Source organism: Musa acuminata, chromosome BXJ1-8, assembly GCF_036884655.1.
Source record: "Musa acuminata AAA Group cultivar baxijiao chromosome BXJ1-8, Cavendish_Baxijiao_AAA, whole genome shotgun sequence".
In the NCBI taxonomy this organism is placed as follows: Eukaryota; Viridiplantae; Streptophyta; class Magnoliopsida; order Zingiberales; family Musaceae; genus Musa; species Musa acuminata.
The window spans coordinates 45,637,425-45,659,431 of NC_088334.1; the positions used below are offsets into that span (position 1 = coordinate 45,637,425).

The window sequence follows — 22,007 nt, forward strand, 5'->3', positions numbered from 1 at the left end:
ACCAAACACTTTCTGACTATTTCTCACGTCACTGAATCAATGATCCAATTATGCTTGCATGAATTCCTACAGCTGCATTGTATTTCTTGAAGTTTAGGTTGCATGATGCCCCTGGCCATATTGTTTTTGTGTGACCTGAAGATATTGATCATATGTTGTACTTAATTTTTCATGAGTCTATCATGGTTTTTCCCAAACCTTGTTATAATTGCATGACATTTGAAGCACTCTGTTTTATTAGAAACCTTCTTTACATCCTTCTCTTTTGCATCAAATGAATGTTTGTCTTCTTAAACTCTTTTTGAGCAATCAAAACATCTCCACTTTTAATTTCTTTTCTCCCCCATTTTTGTTGAAGTTGCTTCATTTCAAACTTGCAAAGATTTCTGAGTTACCACCACCAAAGAAAAATCATTTCGCTCAAAATGAAGATAAAATCATTCATCTTCTCTTCTCTTTTTCTACCGAGAAGAATGCTTGAATCTGATCCTGATATAGAAGTTTCATGGCATCATTCTAAACAACTTAGGAAACTACGAGCTCGGAATCCTTATCGTCTGCATTCTACCTGTGTGTCTTGTCCAGGGGCGTGGTCCAGTTGAGGACTTCTTCCATGTCGACTTGCCCGATCAACACATGGACCTCTTCAAGCTGTATGAGCCGATGGGAGGTGACCACTTCAACATCTTCGCGGCCGGCCTCAAGACTGCTGACCGCGTGATCACCGTCAGCCGTGGCTACGCATGGGAGCTCACAACATCCGAAGGTGGGTGGGGACTCCATGAGATCATAAACGAGAACAACTGGAAGTTCCAAGGCATCGTCAACGGGATCGACACAGTGGACTGGAACCCTGAGCTGGATCTTCACCTGCAATCCGATGGCTACAGAAACTATTCCATTGAGACTCTGCAAGCCGGGAAACCACAGTGCAAGGCGGCGCTGCAGAAGGAGCTCGGCCTCCCTGTCCGCGAGGACGTCCCCCTCATCGGATTCATCGGCCGGCTGGATCACCAGAAGGGCGTCGACCTCATTGCGGGTGCGATGCCTTGGATCGTCGGGCAGGACGCGCAGCTGGTGATGCTGGGCACCGGACGGGCCGACCTGGAGGAGATGCTGCGCAAGTTCGACAGGGAGTACCACAACAAGGTGAGGGCGTGGGTGGGGTTCTCGGTGAAGATGGCGCACAGGATCACCGCAGGGGCGGACGTCCTGCTCATGCCATCGCGGTTCGAGCCCTGCGGGCTGAACCAGCTGTACGCCATGAAGTACGGCACGGTCCCGGTGGTGCACGCCGTCGGCGGGCTTCGTGACACGGTGATCCCGTTCGATCCCTTCAGGGAGAGCGGGTTCGGGTGGACGTTCGACCGGGCGGAGGCCAACAAGCTGATCAATGCGCTGGGGAACTGCCTCAACACCTACAGGAACCAGAAGGAGAATTGGAAGGGCCTGCAGACGCGAGGGATGGCACAGGACCTGAGCTGGGACAACGCCGCCAAACATTACGAGGAAGTCCTCGTCTCAGCTAAGTATCAGTGGTGATCTTTGAGAACATGAACGAACAGTATCTATCTCAGCTATCTGATGATCCAATCCGGATCTCTCTTCAACGAACCTGCAAAGATTCGTCTAAGTATTGTGTGCGTCCGTTTGATTGATGGCATCAACATTTTGACACGTCTCTCTCTCTCTATCTCTTCCTCGCTGTCGAGGACAGCCCAGTTTTGTTGGATTCTGTGATTAGCCACCGCGTCGACAGCCTCTGCTGCGTACGTGCCAGAGGAAAACAGTCGCACCTGCACGCATAAATACACATCGATTCGCCATGCATGTTATTGGTTGGACCAAGAAGCAGCGTCTTCTTCCTCCTCAGCGCTGGAAACCATGGAGAAACCATTGCCAACTGCACCGTACCACTCCCTCGCACTCACAGAGCCCATCGTGCTCCTCTTCAACAAGACCATCTCCATGGGGGTCGTCCTGAAGAATAAGATATCCATGGGGTTCCTCTTCCGGCACCCAGCGCCGTGCGCATCGGGGGTCGTCGATCGTGTCAGACCCGGCGACTCGGCCGACGGTAGCGAGGCGCCCGAGTTGACCAGAGAAGACGTGGAGACGGTGATGGAGATCATTACGGGCATGCCTTGCGGCGCGGACGGTGAGCAGCTCGAGGAGCTGCGTGGCGTGTTCGAGGGGGAGGAGCCGAGCTTGGAGGAAATGGCGGAGGCGTTCTCCGTCTTCGATGATGACGGTGACGGGGTCATAGAGCCCCTGGACCTGCATCGTGTTCTCTGCAAGCTGGGCTTCCCGGAGGGGGCGGCATTGGAGGCATGCCGACGGATGATCGCGGCGTACGACGAGAACGACGACGGGAGGATCGATTTGAAGGAGTTCATCAAAGTTGTGGAGTGATAAGCAGATAAGATTTCCTCAAAGCAGTTAGGAAATCTCTCAGCAGTTGAGAAGCAGATAAGATTTCCTCAAGGCAGTTGAGAAATCTCTCAGGAGTTGAGAAAAATCCTCCATGCTGAATGTGTATAACCTCCCTACTGAGTGTGTATAAATGGCTGTCAAGAACTTACTATCAAAATGTATTAGGCAATTATATCTTATACATTTCATAGTTTCTTCTACAATTTCTATCTTTCTATCTTCTTCGCTTAATTTCTATCATGGTATCAGAGCTGTAATAGGTGGTCCGGGCAACTTATCATCACGCTTCAAGTACGTCTCATAGTCGATCAACTTATAATAAAGTTCTTCGAATGATATTGGTGAGTCACGTGCCCGAAGTGCTGCTGTCAGTTCTTTGTACTCGTCTCCTAAGCCATTGAGGGTATGGATTAGGACTTCTTCATCGCTGAGAGAATGACCTATCAAAGTTAAATCATCGATGATAACTTTGATATTTTGTAGATAATCAGCAATAGTACTTCCCTCTTGTTTCATTTTCATCAGATTGGAGAGAAGTCCGAGCATGCGAGTACGCGAGCGATTTGCCAAAGTTGTTTGTAATTTGCACCATGCTTCTGCAGCAGTCGTACATGAGGATATCAGCGGGGCAATGGATCCAGCAACGGAAGCTTGAATAGCTTGGAGGATGAGGCGATCTTGACGTAACCATAGTTGGTGGGCTGGATTTGGCACTGGATTGGGTTCGCTTGGGATGTTGATCATTTCAGGTGGACACTGGAGAGAGCCATCAACGTAACCTAAGAGATCATAGCCAAATAAAAGATTAGAAAGTTGTGCCCGCCAAGATGCGTAGTTGCCGCCTTTGGATAATTTGAAGGGAATGAGTGCTGCAGCATTGATGGTGATAAGACTTTGAGAAGTGCTCAGAGTCCTTGCAGAAATAGGGACAGGAATATCGGAAGAGGAAAATGAAGACATCCCAGATATTTTGTGGCGGGTCAAGTGATCTTTATAGAAGATGTAAAGATATAGGAGGAAGGGAGGAGGAGAAAAGCAGATCGATGCGCTGCAGAGTAGGCTGCAGCGCGATGAACTGCAGTGATGGGCGAGCAATCTGCAGCAAGAAAGGCAGCGATGGCTGTGGCGGGAGGTAGATGATGAAGACGTCAGATGTAGAAGAGTAGCTGTATGCAACGCCGAAGAGGGCTGCTGCTTCTTCCAGAGGCACTGGTAGGCTGCAGCGATTCAGAGTGCAGGAGAGATTGTTGCAGCGAGGTGGAAGAAATCTCTGCAGCTTGCAGTATTGGAGTTTGGTGGCCGGAAGAGCAGCGGAGTTTTCAGCGGAAGACTTCGGTTGGCAAGGGAGTAGCAGTCGGCGGTAGAAACAAAGGCCGTGACTGTGCTTCCTTTAGGATCTGATATTAGCAGCCACAAGTGCTGCAGTAGGCTGCAGCGAATGGCTACGGCTGAGGGGCGAAGGCGTCGCCACGAGAGGGATGGTTGGACTCCGGAGAAGAGGGCTTGCTCTAGGCAAACTGCTCTGATACCATGATAGAAATAATAGAAGATAAGAATAATAATTGAAGAAGCTTTATTGTAGAAATGAAATAGCTTTAGCTTGAATCTATTAACATGTTCCCTCTCCTATTTATACAAATTAGGAGGAAGGATTTCCCTAATTTAAGTAATTCCTTCTTTTGACAAGTTTCGTTTTTATATCATTTTTGTAGATTATTTTACTAAGTACACATGGTTATATCCTCTCCATCATAAGTCTGATGTTTCTACTGTATTTACTAACTTTCGAAAGTTGGTCGAGAATTTTTTTTCAATCTTCCATTAAAACAGTTTACTCTGATGGTGGAGGCGAATATCAAGCCCTCACATCCTGTCTCTCTGCTTGTGGTATACAACACCTCAAGTCACCCCCACATACTCCCCAATTGGTTGGTTCTGCCGAACGCAAACATCGGCATATCGTTGAAACTGGTCTCTCCCTTCTACATCAAGCATCCATGCCACCATCTTTTTGGTCAGTAGCTTTTCAAACTGCAGTTTATCTCATTAATCGTATGCTCACTCCAGTCTTACAATACCAGTCACCATTTGAAAAATTATTTCACAAACTTCCAAACCTTCATAAACTCAGAGTTTTTGGCTGTTTATGTTATCCATGGCTCCGTCCCTATGCGTCACATAAGCTAACACCACGATCTAAGCCTTGCACTTTTATAGGCTACTCTCTTGAACATAATACTTTTCAATGCTATGAACCCCAAACTAAAAAGGTCTTTATATCACGTCATGTTATCTTTGAGGAGTCTATCTTTCCTTTTCAAAATAATCCTACCATGCAAACTACTCCGATAAACATACATCACTGGAATATCCCTCCGATCTCATCACACGAACCTCCAATGACACCGTCCAGTCCTTACTCTCAAGATTCACATACTACTATTACTCCAGTTCAACAGCTTCTCACTCCCTCTATTCCTCCACTCCCTTCCTCACAAGTTTCCCCTATTAATGAAGTCATACCCTCGGCAACATTGCCACTGGCTTTACCTTCTCCTAGATCTAGTGACATTGTTGTGCCGACGGTTGACCTAGTCCATGACAGTGACTCGCCCTCGGCTATACCACCAACACAATCTACCACTTCCACCCCCCCTAGACATCCAATGACAACACGCTCCAAAAGTGGTATTTTCAAACCACGTCAAGTCCTTGACTTACATGCTATAACAAATTCCTCCACTGAGGCCAGTGAACCCACTACAATCACTCAAGCTCAAAAATCTTCTCACTGGCGTAAAGCCATGTGTGACGAATATGATGCTCTCCTCCATAACTCTACATGGACCTTAGTACCCTTTCATCACACACAAAATATCATCGGGTGTAAATGGGTCTTTCGAATTAAGCGGAACCCAGACGGATCCATTGCCAGATACAAAGCACGTCTAGTCGCCAAAGGGTTTCATCAACGACCTGGTGTCGACTTCACAGAGACATTTAGTCCCGTTGTTAAACCCACAACAATCCGTCTTATCCTGAGTTTGGCTATCTCAAAGGGCTGGCACATACGACAATTGGATGTTAACAATGCCTTTTTACAGGGGTCACTTACTGAAGACGTCTTTATGCAACAACCTCCTGGTTTCGTTCATCCTCAATATCCGAGGCATGTCTGCAAACTTCAAAAAGCTATTTATGGACTTCGTCAAGCTCCAAGGGCTTGGTATAACGAGCTTGGCTCGTTTTTGACCTCAATTGGCTTCATCAATTCAAAGTCTGATACCTCGTTATTCATTTGTCAGCATAATGGAAGCATAATATATCTTTTAGTATATGTGGATGATATTATTGTCACAGGAAATGATCCTTTGAAGACTCAGGCATTTCTAAAGCACTTGGCCGATCGATTCTCCCTCAAAGATCTAGGAACTTTAAGCTACTTTCTGGGAGTGGAAGCAACATTTACATCTTCAGGTCTCTTCCTATCACAAAGAAAGTATATTCAAGATTTATTATCAAAGGCAAACATGTAGGATGCGAAAGAGGTTACAACTCCTCTCTCTACCAGTGAATCACTTAAATTATGTGATGGAAGTCCTACTACAGATTCGACTCAGTATCGACAAGTCCTTGGCTCCTTACAGTACTTGGCTCTCACCCATCCAGATATTTCATTTGCCGTCAATAAGTTATCGCAATTCATGCATCGACCATCTACTACGCATTGGTCTGCGGTCAAACGAATTTTGCGGTATCTTAAAGGGACTCTTAATCATGGCATTTTTCTTCGCAAAAATACTTCACTCCATCTCCATGCCTTTGCTGATGCTGATTGGGCAGGGAACTTTGATGATAGAACATCTACGTCCGGATACATTATCTTCCTTGGAGCTACTCCAATCAGTTGGAGTTCTAAAAAACAAAAGACGGTTGCACGATCTACAACTGAAGCTGAATACCGTGCCGTCGCCACCGCCGCTGCTGAACTCAATTGGGTCACAAATTTGCTCAAGGAACTTAACGTCAACTCCACGGTTATTCCTACAATATATTGTGATAATATTGGAGCTACTTATTTATGTGCCAATCCAGTGTTTCATTCCCGCATGAAACACATAGCCATCGACTTCCATTTTGTGCGAGATCAAGTTGCCAGACATCAACTCCGAGTTTCTCATGTATATACAGCAGATCAACTAGCCGACTCACTCACAAAGCTTCTCGCCCGTAAACTATTTTCATCTCATCGGTCCAAGATCGGCATCCTTGATGGAAGCTCAATCTTGCGGGGGCATGATAAGCAGATAAGATTTCCTCAAAGCAGTTGAGGAAATCTCTCAGCAGTTGAGAAGCAGATAAGATTTCCTCAAGGCAGTTGAGAAATCTCTCAGCAGTTGAGAAAAATCCTCCATGCTGAATGTGTATAACCTCCCTAAGTGTGTATAAATGGCTGTCAAGAACTCACTATCAAAATGTATTAGGTAATTATATCTTATACATTTCATAGTTTCTTCTACAATTTCTATTTTTCTATCTTCTTCGCTTAATTTCTATCATGGAGGGCAGCTTCTTTGATTAATTATTCTTCCTTTTTCTTCTTGTCGTCATCATCGTCACATCTATCAATGCGCAAGCAATTAAAACAAACCTAATTTCGAGCATGATTGAGACTCGAAATCTAAAATCATCAAAAGATTGCGACTATTCGAAATCTTACAAGAAGAATCAAAGGCCAAATCGAGAAGCAACTACTCATCTGGATCGCAGATTTAAATCGATAATGTTATCGACAATTGACACATCCATAGACTTTGAACATGAAGGGAAAACATCTTTCTGAAGCTGGAAGTGCGGCTTCAATCATTTAGAACCCAAGAAATAACATGTTCTTCTAGGTAGATCCAGTCACCACATCAAACCACAAAAGCCTGTACAATTGAATTATAGAGCTAGCAGTAGGCTATCTTCTGCAGTTCCAAAGTTCCATAGCTTGAGTGAAGCCGAGAAAGAGCAGACCGGTGCAGAGTATCATAAATCTCATGGCAACTTCACTGATGGGAGAGTCTGGATACCTGCAAGGCATGTTTTGGCCAGTGTTTATTCAACCAGCACTGAGATGAAATTATTGCATACTATCAGTTGGATATTGTTCTAAAGAAATTGGTCACTTCCCTGAGCATGTCTCATCACACAACTAAAAATAACATTGCTTCATGATCTATTAGTATGCCACTAGAAAAAGTTATAAAGATTATGAAAAGGGGTCATTATCTAACAATGTCTGGAATTCCAGATATGTTTGAATTTTATATCCGTAAACAATAGCACTCAAAAGGCTTTATAACCAGAAGTAAAGAAGATATTGTAAAAGTTCAGGCGGAAGTGCCTTATGCTTGTATTTACTGCTTGATCTTTGGAATACATTACTAATGCAAAGCATATCATAAAATTCTATCATAAAAGGCAACTGTTTAAAGAAAAAAAAAACTCTGAACCCACTTGAAAGGAAAAATGTCTAGAAATTATGTCTCCACAAACCTTCGAAACTCAATTTTGTCAAACTATCTTGATGTGGAATACATAACATATGATTAATTGCCCAAGACGAAAATACTGCATGGTGAAAAAAAAGAATGGATGAAAAATAAAACATTTAAGAATGTTTAAAGCACACTGGTTCACGTCAAACTCGATAGCTTATTTCAGGATAAACTACTAAGATACCAAAACAAAACTACCATTTACTCTTAATTAGACACTTTTAAAATATAAATTCAAGTAGTAATATACTAGACGCAACAGACCTAGAGAATTGTCAGAAGATGCAGCTTATGAACTGTAGTACAAAGGTCGAGTGGTTGGTGAAGAAGCAGGCCTTGTATTCGACATAACACCATAAGGTGATGAGTTCTGTGAAGCTTGAAGTGACCCAGCAGTAGCACTGGAGGTGTTTGCTGAAACTGGGTAATGAGAAACAGGAGCAGTTGCAATGGTTTGACCTGGGTACAAGTTAGGCTCTGAAACAAAGCTTCCACCTGACGTGCTAGAATTCCATGTCAACATTTGACCCTGAGGATTTGTTGCTTGTCCTGTAGCTCCAAAATCACTGCCCACGTATGTGGATGTTGGCTGGGGATAAACTTGCCACCCAGAAGTGGTGGGTAAACCAGGAGCTTGGGACATCATTGGTACACCCGTGTCCTGAATAGTGTAGTCTCTGCTTCTCTCATTATGCACCTAAAAGAGAGCATACATACATATAATTGACTGTAAGTAACCATGCACATAAAGGATGAAAGTCTAAGCCAATGTGCTAATAGAAAGACAACAGAAGGACCTCAAGTGCGCACAATTTTATTTTCTTTTTCCTGATGGATAGATATAATTCTTTCGACAGCCAATTTTTGAAACTTCAAAAAGTTTTATTGCTCCGCTTAACCCAAAAAATTATATACTGCACCGCAGCCTTCCTGCGCCGAGCTCCTCGGCCATACACTGCCGAGCTCCCCCTAGAGCGGCCTGCCCGCCTGAGCGGTGTCCCTCGGCGTAGCCTGCACCGAGCTTCTCGGTCACACACTGCCGAGTCCACCTCAGCGCGGCCCGCCCGCTTGAATTGTGTCTCTCGACCCAAGCCACTTCCCTTGCCATGCACTGCTCGACTCCACCTCACGTGGCCTGACCGCCCTCGTCGTGCCACTCAGCCGCATGGCCCTTGCGACCATACCCATGCGGTCTGCCCGCCTGCGTCGTGCTACTCGGCCACATGACCCTCGCGACCACGCTTGCGTCGTGCTACTCGGCTGCATGACCCTCGCGACCACGCCTGCGCGGTCTGTCTGCCTGCGTCGTGCTCCTTGGCCACATAATGCCCGAGACCACGCCTGCGTGGCCAGCCCACCTGCGTCGTGCTCCTTGGATCCATGTTCCCGAGACACACCGGCGCGGCCAACCCGCCTGCGTCATGCTCCTTGGCCCCATGTTCCCGAGACAGACCTGCGCGGCCCGCCCGCCTGCATCGTGCTCCTTGGCCCCGTGTTCCCGAGACACACTTGCGCGGTCGGCCCGCCTGCGCCGTGCTCCTCGGCTGCAGGCTGCCCGAAGCCACCTCCTCGGCCGCATAATGCCTGAGACCACACCTGCGCGGTCTGCCCGCCTACGTCGTGCTACTCGGCCGCATGACCATCGCGACCACGCCTGCGTGGTCTGTCCGCCTGCATCGTGATCCTCGGCCGCATAATGCCCGAGACCACACCGGCGCGGCCAGCCCGCCTGCGTCATGCTCCTTGGCTTCATGTTCTCGATACACACCTGCGCGGCTAGCCCGCCTGCGCCGTGCTCCTCGGCCGCATAATGCCCGAGACCTCACCTGTGCGGCCAAGCCTGCCTGCGTCGTGCTCCTCAGCCCTTCGGCTCCATGTTCCCCGAGACCTCGTCCGCACGGCCAGCCCATCTGAAGACAGAAGCCATGCATCGGACTCCTCTTATACGATAACCGACGCATAGCTCTTTTCGGAGGGGGGGGGGGGGGGGGGGGGAATATGATAAGGGCAAAAATGGCGATGTGACACGCCATGACGTCAGCCATGGCTGGTCAACGCACTGCCCGAGGAAGTCGGCATTAACACCTAACCCAGGCCTGGTTCTTCACGCCACGCCAACCCCATGTTAGACGCTACCAGCCTGCCTCCTACAGGCAGCCACATCAGGTAACGTCAAACTCATCTATAAAATACCCCAGAGTTCTAAACGAATAAGGGGGGAAGACAACTCACACAGAAGCACTCCCTCTTCCACCACCCTCTCCACGTCGCTAACTTGATCGTCGGAGGGGTCAGGCCGAGCCTCCGACCTGACCAGTGTGCAGGTGCGAGGCGAGGTTGCCTCTTCCCCGACGCTACGACAGAGCTCTCCCCCTGACGGGACATCCAGATCACCACGATCGACCACCGAAAGGACCCGAGGCATGCCGCGCAAGATCCCCGCCATTCGGACCCCAGAACGAGCTGTGTCGAACCCGAGGCCACGGCTAAAAAAGTTATTTACCATAACACTTTTGATGATTTTAGAGTTCGAGTCTCAATCATGCTCGAAATTAGGTTTGTTTTAATTGCTTGCGCATTGATAGATGTGACGATGATGACGACAAGAAGAAAAAGGAAGAATAATTAATCAAAGAAGCTGCCCTCCATGATAGAAATTAAGCGAAGAAGATAGAAAGATAGAAATTGTAGAAGAAACTATGAAATGTATAAGATATAATTGCCTAATACATTTTGATAGTGAGTTCTTGACAGCCATTTATACACACTCAGTAGGGAGGTTATACACATTCAGCATGGAGGATTTTTCTCAACTGCTGAGAGATTTCTCAACTGCTGAGAGATTTCTCAACTGCCTTAAGAAAATCTTATCTGCTTCTCAACTGCTGAGAGATTTCCTCAACTGCTTTGAGGAAATCTTATCTGCTTATCACTCCACAACTTTGATGAACTCCTTGAAATCGATCCTCCCGTCGTCGTTCTCGTCGTACGCCGCGATCATCCGTCGGCATGCCTCAAATGCCGCCCCCTCCGGGAAGCCCAGCTTGCAGAGAACACGATGCAGGTCCAGGGGCTCTATGACCCCGTCACCGTCATCATCGAAGACGGAGAACGCCTCCGCCACTTCCTCCAAGCTCGGCTCCTCCCCCTCGAACACGCCACGCAGCTCCTCGAGCCGCTCACCGTCCGCGCCGCAAGGCATGCCCGTAATGATCTCCATCACCGTCTCCACGTCTTCTCTGGTCAACTCGGGCGCCTCGCTACCGTCGGCCGAGTCGCCGGGTCTGACACGATCGACGACCCCCGATGCGCACGGCGCTGGGTGCCGGAAGAGGAACCCCATGGATATCTTATTCTTCAGGACGACCCCCATGGAGATGGTCTTGTTGAAGAGGAGCACGATGGGCTCTGTGAGTGCGAGGGAGTGGTACGGTGCAGTTGGCAATGGTTTCTCCATGGTTTCCAGCGCTGAGGAGGAAGAAGACGCTGCTTCTTGGTCCAACCAATAACATGCATGGCGAATCGATGTGTATTTATGCGTGCAGGTGCGACTGTTTTCCTCTGGCACGTACGCAGCAGAGACTACGACGCGGTGGCTAATCACAGAATCCAACAAAACTGGGCTGTCCTCGACAGCGAGGAAGAGATAGAGAGAGAGAGACGTGTCAAAATGTTGATGCCATCAATCAAACGGACGCACACAATACTTAGACGAATCTTTGCAGGTTCGTTGAAGAGAGATCCGGATTGGATCATCAGATAGCTGAGATAGATACTGTTCGTTCATGTTCTCAAAGATCACCACTGATACTTAGCTGAGACGAGGACTTCCTCGTAATGTTTGGCGGCGTTGTCCCAGCTCAGGTCCTGTGCCATCCCTCGCGTCTGCAGGCCCTTCCAATTCTCCTTCTGGTTCCTGTAGGTGTTGAGGCAGTTCCCCAGCGCATTGATCAGCTTGTTGGCCTCCGCCCGGTCGAACGTCCACCCGAACCCGCTCTCCCTGAAGGGATCGAACGGGATCACCGTGTCGCGAAGCCCGCCGACGGCGTGCACCACCGGGACCGTGCCGTACTTCATGGCGTACAGCTGGTTCAGCCCGCAGGGCTCGAACCGCGATGGCATGAGCAGGACGTCCGCCCCTGCGGTGATCCTGTGCGCCATCTTCACCGAGAACCCCACCCACGCCCTCACCTTGTTGTGGTGCTCCCTGTCGAACTTGCGCAGCATCTCCTCCAGGTCGGCCCGCCCGGTGCCCAGCATCACCAGCTGCGCGTCCTGCCCGACGATCCAAGGCATCGCACCCGCAATGAGGTCGACGCCCTTCTGGTGATCCAGCCGGCCGATGAATCCGATGAGGGGGACGTCCTCGCGGACAGGGAGGCCGAGCTCCTTCTGCAGCGCCGCCTTGCACTGTGGTTTCCCGGCTTGCAGAGTCTCAATGGAATAGTTTCTGTAGCCATCGGATTGCAGGTGAAGATCCAGCTCAGGGTTCCAGTCCACTGTGTCGATCCCGTTGACGATGCCTTGGAACTTCCAGTTGTTCTCGTTTATGATCTCATGGAGTCCCCACCCACCTTCGGATGTTGTGAGCTCCCATGCGTAGCCACGGCTGACGGTGATCACGCGGTCAGCAGTCTTGAGGCCGGCCGCGAAGATGTTGAAGTGGTCACCTCCCATCGGCTCATACAGCTTGAAGAGGTCCATGTGTTGATCGGGCAAGTCGACATGGAAGAAGTCCTCAACTGGACCACGCCCCTGGACAAGACACACAGGTAGAATGCAGACGATAAGGATTCCGAGCTCGTAGTTTCCTAAGTTGTTTAGAATGATGCCATGAAACTTCTATATCAGGATCAGATTCAAGCATTCTTCTCGGTAGAAAAAGAGAAGAGAAGATGAATGATTTTATCTTCATTTTGAGCGAAATGATTTTTCTTTGGTGGTGGTAACTCAGAAATCTTTGCAAGTTTGAAATGAAGCAACTTCAACAAAAATGGGGGAGAAAAGAAATTAAAAGTGGAGATGTTTTGATTGCTCAAAAAGAGTTTAAGAAGACAAACATTCATTTGATGCAAAAGAGAAGGATGTAAAGAAGGTTTCTAATAAAACAGAGTGCTTCAAATGTCATGCAATTATAACAAGTTTTGGGAAAAACCATGATAGACTCATGAAAAATTAAGTACAACATATGATCAATATCTTCAGGTCACACAAAAACAATATGGCCAGGGGCATCATGCAACCTAAACTTCAAGAAATACAATGCAGCTGTAGGAATTCATGCAAGCATAATTGGATCATTGATTCAGTGACGTGAGAAATATTCAGAAAGTGTTTGGTTTACTGATAAGGTAAGTGAGAGAACTGCAAACTTGCAGATATCGTCTTGGCAAATTTAACAGTCTTTGAGCAGTTCTGAGGATCTCACAGGCTACTGAACTCAGCAAATTGAACTTCTAAATGAAGAGAGAATTTAACAGAAGTTTAACCTAATAGATGCAGCATAAAATGCGAGAGAGCTAACCTGGTGAGATATGTTGTGGATCACCAAGATGGACCTGGCATACTTCATCAAGCCATTGTCGCGGTAGCATGCTTTCAGATACACAGGCAGAAGTGATGTGTGCCAATCGTTCGCAATGAAAATTAAATTTCCGTCTCCATAGCATAAGCCGCCACATGGAACATGCCACGGAACCTGCAATTGTATCAGTCTAAACTCGAAACAATGACATATGTTTAACAAGTTGTGAATGAAAAATACAAGGTATATCCACAGAAAAAGGATACTTACCATAAAACTAAATCTTATTGTTCGAATAGAATTAAGTGTTTGGTTATACACCGACTACAGACTTGCGAAGAAATATAACATGAGTGGTATGCAAATTTATCTGCTTCACAACAAAACTGGTTTGCTTATCATGAAAGCCAGAATACTGATAAATCCTAATAGATTATAATTCACAATAACTTTTGATTTTAGAAGAATTATAAGGCAAAAGAAAAAGAGAAACTAGCCAATGGTTAAAATTCAGGGAATTATATGAAACAACATATGTAGATAACAGAAACAATGATAAATTGGATGCAAAGGTAAGGCCGAGAAATCAGGGAGGATAGAGGCAGTAAGAACTAAGTATGTTAGAGTAGCCTTCAGTTATTTACATCAACCACTCGATTACTCCATCAATTTTCTAAAAAACTTAGATGATTAAACAAAAGTATTATGATTTAATATCTGTTAATTGGCAGAGGACCAACATTGGAGAGTAACTACCATTGTGTGTTTAACGTAAGGTAAATCCTTGCACAAAGTTCCACTGACTCTATCATAATAGAAAAAAAACATAAGGTATCAAAGAAAACCATATATGTCAGTGGCCTTGTTCTTAATTTCCTAAGCCTAATAAATGGAAATGAGTTTAACAACTAGGCCTTTTTTCTAATATAAACTTGGCCTATTAAATAATTTCACCTGCACAGAGATATCTTACATCTTTTAAAACATCGATCAAGAATCAGAAATTGTATGAAACTCCAAAATTTTTAAACAGTAAATTGTTTTGTTAAGGTTCGTTGATACCAAAGTCACAGTCAGTTCTCCATCGACAATTAGTATGCAGAACCATAGAATTAGATGTATGGTATACTGAGTGTAACATACCGATCTGACTGGATACCTCTATGCTAGTACTACCCGGTTACATATCGTATTCAATCCAATTTTTAATATATATATATATATATATATACACACTGAATGTTTTGATACTGTGCTGACCGATACCTACCCCTCTGAACGGGTCCTGCTACTGGTACTGTAATGAAATTTTAGACCTAAGACAACACTGTACAATGCTAATTTTAGTCATAAGACATCTGCATGAACTAGGAAACAAAGATACAGAACCAGAAAAAAGAAGTGGGAAAAAGGGTTGGGAATTGGCATTTGCAATTGAGTTAAGCACCTCAAGGACTATCAAGTACTAACTCAAAGCAGCACTGAAGCGGCCACCGACATGACTATATTTTTCACACTAGAAATCATGTTGGAAGTCCCTTCCTGCATTAATCTTAGACAAATGCTCACTACGAATTTCTAATACTGACATATTCTGTTATGTACATCATGGATAGTTGAATATGTTGTTTAGGACAAAGGAGATACCTCTACAGCTACCTTGCATAACAATACCATCCGTTTCAAGATTTCCTGCATTAATTAGCGAAAGACAATATAAATAACTTGTAGAAGGTCATTTCTGTATTTTCAGTGCACAAAAAAATGAAGTAACAAAAAGTGAATAAACTGGATTGACTAATTTACAGGTGTTAAAATTGAAAAAAACTTTTACCAGCCGGTCTCCCCCATAAATGTTGTTCTCTAGATGACGGAAAACTGAACTGTCGATAAATACAAAATCCACACGATCAATATAAGCATGAAAATAATTTACTTCCAGATCCTGCATCCCATAATATGACATCAACTGGATAAGTATGTATTTATAGCTAAATCTAAACACCATGACATGAAACAGCAGATACAGACCTGCCCATCAGCTTTGTAATATTTGCGAACACCTATATCTTTGGATTCAGGATAATTGGCATACCTTGGGGAAACAACCTATAATTTACAAAAGAAAGATTGAACTGGCTATGCAACAGCAATATTAAGGAAGCAACTTTTGGACTAACATTATTCTAGTTTGGTAAACCTGCACATTGTAATTGCAGTTTTATGATTTGAATTGCTATTCCAATTTACCTTTCTGTGGAATAGCTAGAGTCACCACCAACATTAACGTGAGATTTGAGGTTCAAACAGAAATTAATCGACAAAAGGGAAAGGAGAAATACCATAACCCGGTGCCCTCTCCTAGCCAAAGCTTTTGGCAGAGTCCCAGCTACATCTCCAAGCCCTCCTGTTGAAGTTAAAAATGATAAATGTCAGTGAATCTTATTTAAATATCATAATAACACTTTATAAACCCAAACAACAGTCATTCACTTCATTACCAATTGTGGAGCATAGACTTGATACAACAAATTTTCAGTACTTGAGAGGTAAGAGTAAAAATACAGCAAAAGATCAATCGGAAAATACGAAAATACTAAAAATATCAATACCTGTCTTTGACCAAGGAGCACATTCCGCGGAAACTACTATTACATTCATGGCATTCGCTCCAGCCAGAGGAGGGGAATCCACATTTTCTACCTCAATATCTGCTTCTGTATCTACACCATCAGATTTTGCTTCCGTATGGTTCTGAGCATTCTCATCTTCAGTACCCCTTTCAGATTCTTGTATAATAAGTGATGATTCGACTGAATCATAAGTAGAATCAAGATCTGCATCTTTTGCTAGTCCATCAGCTTGTAGGATATCACCTTGCTCTTCTGCTTCCTCTAAAGAATTTTCAGTTTTACCGATACATTGAGTCTTAGACATCTTAGATTCAGAAGACTGGACCAAACTGTTAGAAACACTAGTTGAACTTAGGTTCAAATTAATGGTTTTAGCACCTTTAGCAGAAGAATCAGTACTCTGAACTGCTTCAGCAGCTTCACTTCCCAAGGATGAGATTATGTTCCTTTTTTCCACAGCCTGAACCAAAATGAGGAAGTCAAGAAGCTGCATATTTAGTACACAGACTATATTCCAAAATGAGATAAACTAGTCAAAATTTATGCACAAAATGAGGAAAGTCAAGAAGCTGATATTTAGGACACAGACTAGATTCCGAAATGAGATAAACTAGTCAAAATCTATGCACTACTTATGATCATTAAGAGTCATACAACTTGATGTTCATATTCTCTGCTCTATCTTTGTTCTATATAATTTCCATGTACACTCTCTCTCTCTCTCTCTCTCTCTCTCTCTCTCTCTCTCATGATTGAAAGCCAAGAGAGGAGGATGAACAGAATGAGAAGAAACAAAGTAAAGACCAGAGAGCCACCTGCTTAATTGAGTCGTGTTCCATCTCCAGAACCTTCATGTTCTTGTCAATCGTGGCCGGAGCTGCACCGACATTGACACCGGCATCATCACCATCGGCCCTCCCCTTCTCCGGCTCAAAATCGCCGCCTTTTCCGGTGGCCCGAAGGCCCCTCCCCTTCTCGACCGCCACCAAGATCTCACTTCGTCGGCCCCTCGTCGCGAACCTCACCCGGCACCCACCTCCGCTGGGGAAAATAGCGTTCTCCCTGACAACAGCCGCCACAACCGACGCCCTGCGGCCATCGTCCGGCTTAATCTGGACGCGAACAGGGCTGTTGCCGCCGCCACTGCAAGCCTCGAGACGGAAGGTCTGAGAGCTGAAAGACGCCATCTTTGGAATCGGCGAGTAGCAGTGGGAGGATTTTAAGCGAAGTTACAAGGGAAGCGTGCATGCCCCCCGTGGGTGCAGTTGGGCCCGAGCGAACGTTGTGTGCGGTAGATGTCGTTCGGCAGGCACGTGGGACGGACGGAAGCAAGAGGACATCTTGTGAACGAAATGATGTGATTACGACCTTTATTTGGAGTTCTCTTCATCGATCAGCCCTTCTTAATCGTTGATATCGATCGTCATTCTAGAACTTAACGATAGTAGATTTAATTTTTTTAATAATTAATATTATATAAAGATATCGTTGATGTTGTGGGAAACAACTTTGAGAGCCGTGGCCTCGGGGCCGACGCGGCTCGGTTCGGGTCCGGACATCGAGGATCTCTCCGGGGCCGCGCGAGGGGAGCCTTTGGGCACATGAGAGCCGGCTGCGCGGGTGTGGTCCACGAGAGGGATGGGACCGAGAAGCACGACGCAGGCGACTGCAGTCGAGGAGCTGGACTCGGGCGAGCAGGCCGCACAGGTGTGGTCTCGGGCGGTATGAGGCCGAGGAGCACGACGCAGGCGGCTGTGGCCGAGGAGCTGGACTCGAGCGAGCAGACCACGCAGGCGTGGTCTCGGGCAACCTGAGGCCAAGGAGCGCGACACAGGCGGCTGCGACCGAGGAGCTGGACTCGAGCGAGCAGGCCGCGCAGGCGTGGTCTTCGGGCGAGCAGGCCGTGCGGGCATGGTCTCGAGCGACATGAGGCCGAGGAGCACGACGCAGGCGGCTGCGGCCGAGGAGCTGGACTCGGGCGAGCAGGCCGCGCAGGCGTGGTCTCGGGCGACATGAGGCCAAGGAGCATGACGTAGGCTGCTGCGACCGAGGAGCTACTTCGATTGGATCTTTTATGCTGTGCTGTGGGAGATGCGGGTGGCCAAGTAGCCTTTGGTCTATTCGGAAGTCCAGGGGACGAACCTTTTCGTGAATCGCCAGTTTTCGAGAAGACCGGCGCTTCAAGCCTGTTGGTTGCCACGTGTAGCGCGCCTGTTGGCTACCCTGCCAAGTTGCATTTATGGTGGAATGACGTTGTGTCATCCCGATGCGACATGCCTGAGTAGAGGAAGGGTCGTTGTTTTTGGCGGGATTTTGTCTATAAGTAATGTGCGGCTAGCCCCTTGAAGGCCCCTTGAAGGTCTAGCGCCACCCGAGATCCCTAACATTCGGACCCCCGAACCGAGCCGCGACGACCCCAAGGCCACGGCTTAAACAGATTCCCCGCCGCATCATTTTGGTGCTAGAAGGAGGGCCCCGAAAGTCGAGGGATCATCCAACTGGCTTAGACGAGCTCACAGTTGAGGGGTCACACCTGATCGGAGCTCCGGGGGAAAGTCCCCCGCATGGAGATCTTCGAGACGAACACCCCGTCGTGACCGCAGAATGCTACTAGTGTCTGTCCAACGACCCGGGTCTGCTTCCACCCGAGTGCGCCCCCAGCGACCCCTTGCACGTGTCGCTCAAGGCCTTCCAGGACCTCGCTCATCAAGTCCGAGCGCTGACGGGTATAGTGCGAACCATTATCCCGCTCGGTGAACCCCCCTACGACCCGACCACCGCGGCAACGAGAGCCGCCCGCTCGGGCCCGCCCTGCCTCAGTCTCTTCCAAGCGAAGGCTCCATGTTTACCTGACCGCTTCTTGGCTCATGCCTGCCTGCGCCGAGCTCCTCGGCCATGCACTGCCGAGTCCATCTCAGGGCGGCTTGCCCACCTGGGTCAAGTCCCTCGGCCACACTGCCGAGCCCACCTCAGCGCGGCCTGCCCTCCTGAGCGGCTTCCGCGCGGCCACAGTCTGCCTGCGCCGAACACCTCAGCCGCATGACCCTCGTGACCACGCCTGCGCGGCCAGCCTGCTTGCGTCGAGCTCCTCGGCCATACACTGCCGAGTCCATCTCAGGGCGGCTTGCCCATCTGGGTCACGTCCCTCGGCCGTAGCCCGCCTACGCCAAGCTTCTCGGCCATACGCTGCCGAGTTCACCTCAGCGCGGTCTGCCCGCTTGAGCGGTGTCCCTCGGCCACACCGCCGAGTTCACCCCACGCGGCCTGCCCGCCTGTGTCGTGCTCCTCGGCTCATAGCCCGAGTCGCTCCAGTTCGACCTCCGACTTGCGACTCGCCAGCTTGGCTCATAGCCCGAGTCGCTCCAGTTCGATCTCCGACTTGCGACTCGCCGGCTCGGCCCATAACTCGAGACACGCCTACGCGGCCTGCCCGCCCGCGTCATATTCCTCGGCAACGTGTTGCCCGAGACCACCTCTGGTCAGCTTGCCCGACGGAGTTGTGCTCCTCGGCTGCGTGTCAACCGAGACACGCCCACGCGGTCTACCCGCCTGTGTCATGCTCCTCGGCTCATAGCCCGAGTCGCTCCAGTTCGACCTCCGACTTGCGACTCACCGGGTTGGCTCATAGCCCGAGTCGCTCCAGTTCGACCTCCGACTTGCGACTCGCCGGGTTGGCTCATAGCTCGAGTCGCTCCAGTTCGACCTCCGACTTGTGACTCGCCGGCTCGGCCCATAACCCGAGACACGCCAACACGGCCTGCCCGCTTGTGTCGTGCTCCTCGGCCGCACGTTGTCTGAGACCACGACCTCTGCTCGGCTTCCCGATTGAGATGTGCTCATCGGTCGCACGTTGCCCAGGACCCAAGACACTCGCGCGGCCTGCCCGCCTGCGTTGTGCTCCTTGGCGCATAGCCCGAGTCGCTCCAGTTCGATCTCCGACTTGCGACTCGCCGGCTCAGACCATAGCCCGAGTCGCTCCAAGTCGATCTCCGACTTGCGACTCACCGGCCCAGACCATAGCCCGAGTCGCTCCAGGTCGATCTCCGACTTGCGACTCGCCGGCCTAGACCATAGCCCGAGTCGCTCCATGTCGATCTCCGACTTGCGACTCGCCGGCTCAGACCATAGCCCGAGTCGCCCCAATTCGATCTCCGACTTGCGACTCGCCGGCTCAGACCATAGCCCGAGTCGCTCCAGTTCGATCTCCGACTTGCAACTCGCCGGCCCAGACCATAGCCCGAGTCGCTCCAGGTCGATCTCTGACTTGCGACTCACCGGCTCAGACCATAGCCCGAGTCGCCCCAGTTCGATCTCCGACTTGTGACTCGCCGGCTCAGACCATAGCCCGAGTCGCTCCAGTTCGATCTCCGACTTGCGACTCGCCGGCTCAGACCATGGCCCGAGTCGCTCCAGTTCGATCTCCGACTTGCGACTCGCCGGCCCAACCTGCCCGCCTGCGTCGTGCTCCTCGACCCCCTGCTGCCTGAGCTCACCGCGGCACGACCAGCCTTCCTTATTTTCTAAATCCGGACTCCGCCCCCGGTAACGAACCAGCAGCTGCTCTACGAGAACGAGCACTAAAAGCTGAAGCCACACCTCGGACCCCTCTTACAACAACAGCCGATGCGTGGCTCCCTTCAGGGGTGGGGAATATGATGAGGGAAATAATGGCGACAAGACTGGGGCTGACGTCACCTGTCCCAAATGACGCATCACGCCTCAGTACCTGGTCAAACGGACCAGAACGTCGACCGAGGCACATTAAACATTCTGCCCAGGCTCGGTCTCGCACGCCACGCCAGCGCCAGTGTCAGACGCTACCTGCTCCTGCAAGGGGGCACATCAGGCACAATAAGCTTCCCTATAAATACCCTCGTATGCTAAGAGGGAAGGAGGACTAGAGACAAACTCACACACAACCCCTACAGGGGGGACAACCCCTACAGAGGAGACTCCAAACACTTCTTCATCTGAAACCCTCTCCACATCGCTAACTTGGCCGTCGGAGGGGTCGGGCCGAGCGCCTCGGCCCGACCTTTGTGCAGGTGCCTGACGGGGTCGACTCTTCCCGACGCTGCGACGACGCACTCCCCCGACTCGACGTCCCGACCGGACCGTCGAGACAGGCCACGGGAGACCACGAAGGATGCCACCCGAGATCCCCGACATTCGAACCCCCGAACCGAGCCGCGATAGCCCCGAGGCCACGGCTTAAACAGATGCCCCACCGCATCAATAATGATGGGAGAAAACTTACATACAACTATTTTGTTGGGAGAATTACCACATATGTTACAATCTCGTTTTCACATTTGAAACCTTGTATCCTTGTGAAATGGTTATTAGTTGGACTTAATAACATAAACAATATTCTAACATCTGGTGGTATGTTCGATTTTCAATATTTTGGATTCAATGGGTTTCCCAAACAAGGAACGCAAGAAAAGCCGAAAAAGACGAGTACCGAGCGCGAACTCGCCGGTGGTTGGATTGGCGATGAGACGAGCGTTCGGATCGCGGTCGCTGGAGGCGAGGAGATGGCCAGCGATGGCTCGGAGACGGCGTTGGGGAGCGGAATCCATCTCCAGGTTTGTTCGTCTTTGCCCTTCCTCTCTTCCTCTCACGACTCGATCTCGGGACACATTAAAATAACGATGGAATGCAATACAGCGCCGGAGATATTTTATTATTTAGATAGGACGGCTTCCCTTGCGCAGACGTCTAGTATTCGTGTCACCATCATCCGCACGCCATATCCGAACACTTTCCATGACAGCCTTTCTTCGGCAGGTTTCCTCACTTTTTACCATATCTTGCTGCAGCGAGTGTTTCCACCGGGACAACATGCTTGGAATTAGATCTGTGGTTTTTTAT

The 22,007-nt window shown here is 48.6% G+C and overlaps 4 protein-coding genes across 4 annotated transcripts; 2 read left to right on the plus strand and 2 right to left on the minus strand.

Moving 5' to 3' along the window:
- The first annotated feature begins 361 nt into the window (after positions 1-361).
- On the plus strand, positions 362-1,881 carry LOC135588178 (granule-bound starch synthase 2, chloroplastic/amyloplastic-like). Its single transcript, XM_065080169.1, has one exon. The coding sequence runs from the start codon at positions 637-639 to the stop codon at positions 1,540-1,542; it is 906 nt and encodes a 301-aa protein (XP_064936241.1). The 5' UTR covers positions 362-636; the 3' UTR covers positions 1,543-1,881.
- Positions 1,882-1,884: 3 nt separating this feature from the next.
- Positions 1,885-2,412, plus strand: LOC135680395 (probable calcium-binding protein CML46). The gene has a single exon (XM_065194276.1). It carries the CDS (start codon positions 1,885-1,887, stop codon positions 2,410-2,412), a length of 528 nt encoding a protein of 175 aa, XP_065050348.1.
- An 8,493-nt stretch (positions 2,413-10,905) lies between these two features.
- On the minus strand, positions 10,906-11,433 carry LOC135680396 (probable calcium-binding protein CML46). Its single transcript, XM_065194277.1, has one exon. The coding sequence runs from the start codon at positions 11,431-11,433 to the stop codon at positions 10,906-10,908; it is 528 nt and encodes a 175-aa protein (XP_065050349.1).
- Positions 11,434-11,661: 228 nt separating this feature from the next.
- On the minus strand, positions 11,662-17,655 carry LOC135588179 (soluble starch synthase 2-2, chloroplastic/amyloplastic-like). The gene is made up of 8 exons (XM_065080170.1): positions 16,949-17,655; positions 16,113-16,593; positions 15,843-15,907; positions 15,552-15,609; positions 15,335-15,477; positions 15,148-15,192; positions 13,501-13,674; positions 11,662-12,731 (listed from the first exon to the last, which is right to left on the minus strand). Exons 1-8 carry the CDS (start codon positions 17,318-17,320, stop codon positions 11,775-11,777), a joined length of 2,295 nt encoding a protein of 764 aa, XP_064936242.1. The 5' UTR covers positions 17,321-17,655; the 3' UTR covers positions 11,662-11,774.
- Between the last annotated feature and the right edge of the window lie 4,352 nt (positions 17,656-22,007).